This window comes from Poecilia reticulata, linkage group LG7 (assembly GCF_000633615.1).
Source record: "Poecilia reticulata strain Guanapo linkage group LG7, Guppy_female_1.0+MT, whole genome shotgun sequence".
Taxonomy (NCBI): Eukaryota; Metazoa; Chordata; class Actinopteri; order Cyprinodontiformes; family Poeciliidae; genus Poecilia; species Poecilia reticulata.
In genome coordinates, this window is record NC_024337.1 from 31,320,880 (window position 1) to 31,324,456 (window position 3,577).

Genomic DNA, 3,577 nt, shown 5'->3' on the forward strand with positions numbered 1-3,577 from the left:
CCCTGTTCCCCCCCTTGTAACTGAAACTGCAATGTTGTCGTCTCTGTAACTATAAAGTTCTCCAGATTCTGGACCGGACCGACCCTTGGTTCCGCGGCTGAGTAGCACCCAGAGGAGCGGCGCTCTGACCTGAGGGTACTGCGCGCCGCGTTTCTCCCGGACGCCGTTGCGGCTCAGCGTGTAGTTGTAGAAGCGGCTGTTCTTCACCAGGCCCAGCCACTCCCTCCACCCGGCCGGGACGTACGAGCCGTTGTACTCGTTCAGGTACTTCCCGAAGAAAGCTGCCGGGATGACGGACAGAGTCAGAGCTGCAGGAACCAGACCTGCTCGTCTCCATGGAAACGGGTCTCCGCATCCAGCCTCAGTCCTGATCCGAGCAGATGAGCTTGTTCTGGACGCTTAGAGTTCAACTTCACTCATTTATTGACAAACGGATTTTACTGAATAACTTGTTTAATATCAGCTGCTAACTAAATTCATAAACATTCCCGTTTCTCATGCTAAACGCTAAACCAACATGGTGTTTAGCAGAAGCTAATGCTAACATGCTAACATGAACCATGTTGACAGTTTAGTTAGCATTCTCACCACTGAGGGTGGCTAAGCACTAGCCATAAACGTTAGCTTAGTTAAAGCATTACAGCAACACAACACGTAGCAGAAGCTAACGCTAAAGTGCTAATGCGCTAGCTTTAATTCAAATGATATCTGCCCTCAAAGACTACAACCCTCGGCAAGAAATGAATTTTATTATAACTTAGAAGTTCAGTAACGGTTCCTGTACATCTGTCTGTCTCCACTTCAAAATAAGAGCATGAGTATAAATGTTTATCTGAGGAATTGATAACAGCTGATGTTGAAATTTATTCAAGTTTATAAAACACTAAAGTAAATTAGCGATAGCTAAGAGCGCTAAACGTTTTCAAAGCTAGTCAAAGTGCTAAATGTTAGCTCTGCTGCTAGCGCATTAGAGGCCCGGCCCGGACCGGACCGGACCGTTGTACCGGTCCACTCACCTGTTCGGTATCCCGTGTTGTTGAGGTAGACGCCGAAGGTCCGCGGTTCGTGCTGGCGTTGCCACGACAACGAGGAGCAGTTCTCGTTGTTGGTGTAGGTGTTGTGGTTGTGGACGTACCTGAGAGGAGAAGAAGCTGAAGGCTTGAACATCAGTTACAAAATAAAACGTTTCGACAAATCAGGACGAGTTCAACTCGAGAATAAAACCTTTTCAGAATGTCATAGTTTAAATTTATTGTAGCTGCAGCAGGTCGGGTCCATTTGGTTCCTGACTGATCAAACTGGACCAGAGGTCAGCGACAGTTTGACCTCCGGTCCAGAGGAAGTCACTTCTTTACGACTCAAAAACTCTTCGTTTCTCCTTCACCTCCAGGGAGAAAATATGAGTTTAGCTTTTAAGTTTGACTTATTTTCTTCAATGGGACATTTTTTTAAAACAAAAACAACAAAAAATAATTTCATAATAAAATATTTCCACTATTCAGTTGTGATTATGTGAAATTCACGCAAAAATAAATAGATACTTGGATTTTTCTGTGGCAATATCTGATCAATAACCGAGTTCATTACAAATTTTCCATAAAAATGGTCAAAAACATTAAATGTAGTGATGCTGCCACCTCCCGCCTGCAGGTGGCAGCACCTGCCGCCGCGTTAGTCCCAGATAAACCAAGCTGCTTATTATTATAGATATTTTCAAAGAGGAAAAAATTTAATTTGCAATTAATTCATAAAAAAAAATTAAACATTTTAAAATGTCCTCCCACCTAATTTTAATACTTCCAATCAGTTCGGTTTGGCTCAGACCCAGCGGCCTGCTGTGATTGGCTGAGACTTACTTCCCAGTGAGCATGCTCGAACGCGACGGGCAGCACATGGGCGTGGTCACGAAGGCGTTGGAGAAGAAGGTCCCGCCCTCCTCCATGATGCGGCGCGTTTTGTTCATGGCCTGCATGGATCCTGAACGCAGAAGAAGAAAGCCCATCAGGAACCCGGAAGTGAAACGGCGAAGCAGCAGCAGCAGCTCGTTAGCATCGTGATGCTAATCGACGGCTACAGAAACCAGTCAGGTTTGTGCGGCTCCGACTGAAAATCTGCCTCAGTCAGAATGAGGACTACATTTCCCATGATTCCGCACCGAGCTCCACGTCCTGGTCGTCCGTCAGGATGAGGATGATGTTCGGCCGGATGTTGCGTCTGTCTCTCTGGATGCGCGGCTTCATCCGCTGTCCGGGCGGGAGCTGAGAGTCTCCGGTCGCCATGGAGACGAACAGGAAGAGGAGGAGTAGTCGGGCCGCCATGGCCGCCAGCGAGGCCCGGTTCCGATCAGACAGGTCAGTTGATCCGCCGGGGAGGAAACACCTGAAGGGGGCGCTAGAGTCAAACAGGCTGGACGTCATCGATAAAACTCTAAAATAAAAAAAGATTAAATAAATAACGATTTTAAAAAAAGATTAAATGAGTGATTTATATAGTAAAAAAAAATAGATTTGAAAGATAAAATAAATACAGAAATTTTAAGGCTAATAAATAAATACAAAAAACTGAAAAGTAAATAAAATAAAAATATAAAATAAAAATAAAATATTCATAAGGTTCATGAAATAAATTAAAAAAATAGAAACTGTATTTTATTCCAACTGTCTCCATTTTCTCTGCTCTGCATTAATATCTGCACTTTGTGTTCAGCCTGTTTTAATCGTTTTATTTTCCTCCGTTTCACGTGAAGCTGAACATCGTCGCCGTCCTGCTCATCAATTTTCTTCCCATGTTTGCATTTTTTACCCAATTCATGAATATTCCAGATATTCAACAGAAGTTTCATCCGGCCTTTAACTAGGCCCCAGAAAGCAGAGCAGAGAGAAACAATGAATAAACATCAATTAGCAGGAATTACACAGGAACATGTCTGGAGGATGAAACCGAATCAGCCGCTGCTTCTGTTTCCTGGATAATTTACCTACGACCCGCCGAGTGGGAGGCGGCTGGACCGACAGGCAGAACCCACACACACACACACACACTGACACACACACACTCACACACACACACACACTGACACACACACACACACNCCCGCTAACGCCCCGCTAACGTCCCGCTAACGTCTCCGGCTTTACAAGGCTTTGAGAAACACCCAAACTGGCTTTTCGCTTCGTGATTTTTAAAATATTTTAGCGCATCTTCAGTTTTTATCAATGTGAAATTCATAAAAATTCAGAAATGTAATTTTTCTAAATCTAATTTTCTTGGCTGTTTGGTAAACGTTCAGTTGAATAAGTTTGTGTTGAAGTTTTGGTTTTCGATTGTTCAGACTTTTTCGAGCAGTTAGGCGTTTATATTCATGCTCTTATTTTGAAGTGGTGAACAGCAGCAGCTGTTTCCTCTCATTTAATATTAAACAAGAAACAAAATAAAAACTGACAATAAAAAACAACATAAACATAAATACAACATCTGAGGGTTTTATAAAATATGCAAATTATATCGTCAAAATTTAATTGGTGCTTCAGGTTTATAGTCTCAGTGGGAAGAAATGGTGTGTTGAATTAGCATTAGC

At 43.1% G+C, this 3,577-nt stretch overlaps 1 protein-coding gene across 1 annotated transcript in view; it reads right to left on the bottom strand.

The window, feature by feature from the left end:
- LOC103468102 (extracellular sulfatase Sulf-2-like) overlaps window positions 1-3,577 on the bottom strand; it is a 55,389-nt gene that overhangs the window by 20,479 nt on the left and 31,333 nt on the right. Inside the window, exons 2-5 of the mRNA XM_017305663.1 lie at window positions 2,156-2,391; window positions 1,857-1,977; window positions 1,017-1,135; window positions 130-281 (exon numbers count right to left, since the gene is read on the bottom strand). Coding sequence (XP_017161152.1) covers window positions 130-281; window positions 1,017-1,135; window positions 1,857-1,977; window positions 2,156-2,318 — 555 coding nt within the window. The 5' untranslated portion in view covers window positions 2,319-2,391. The remainder of the gene's footprint in view (window positions 1-129; window positions 282-1,016; window positions 1,136-1,856; window positions 1,978-2,155; window positions 2,392-3,577) is intronic.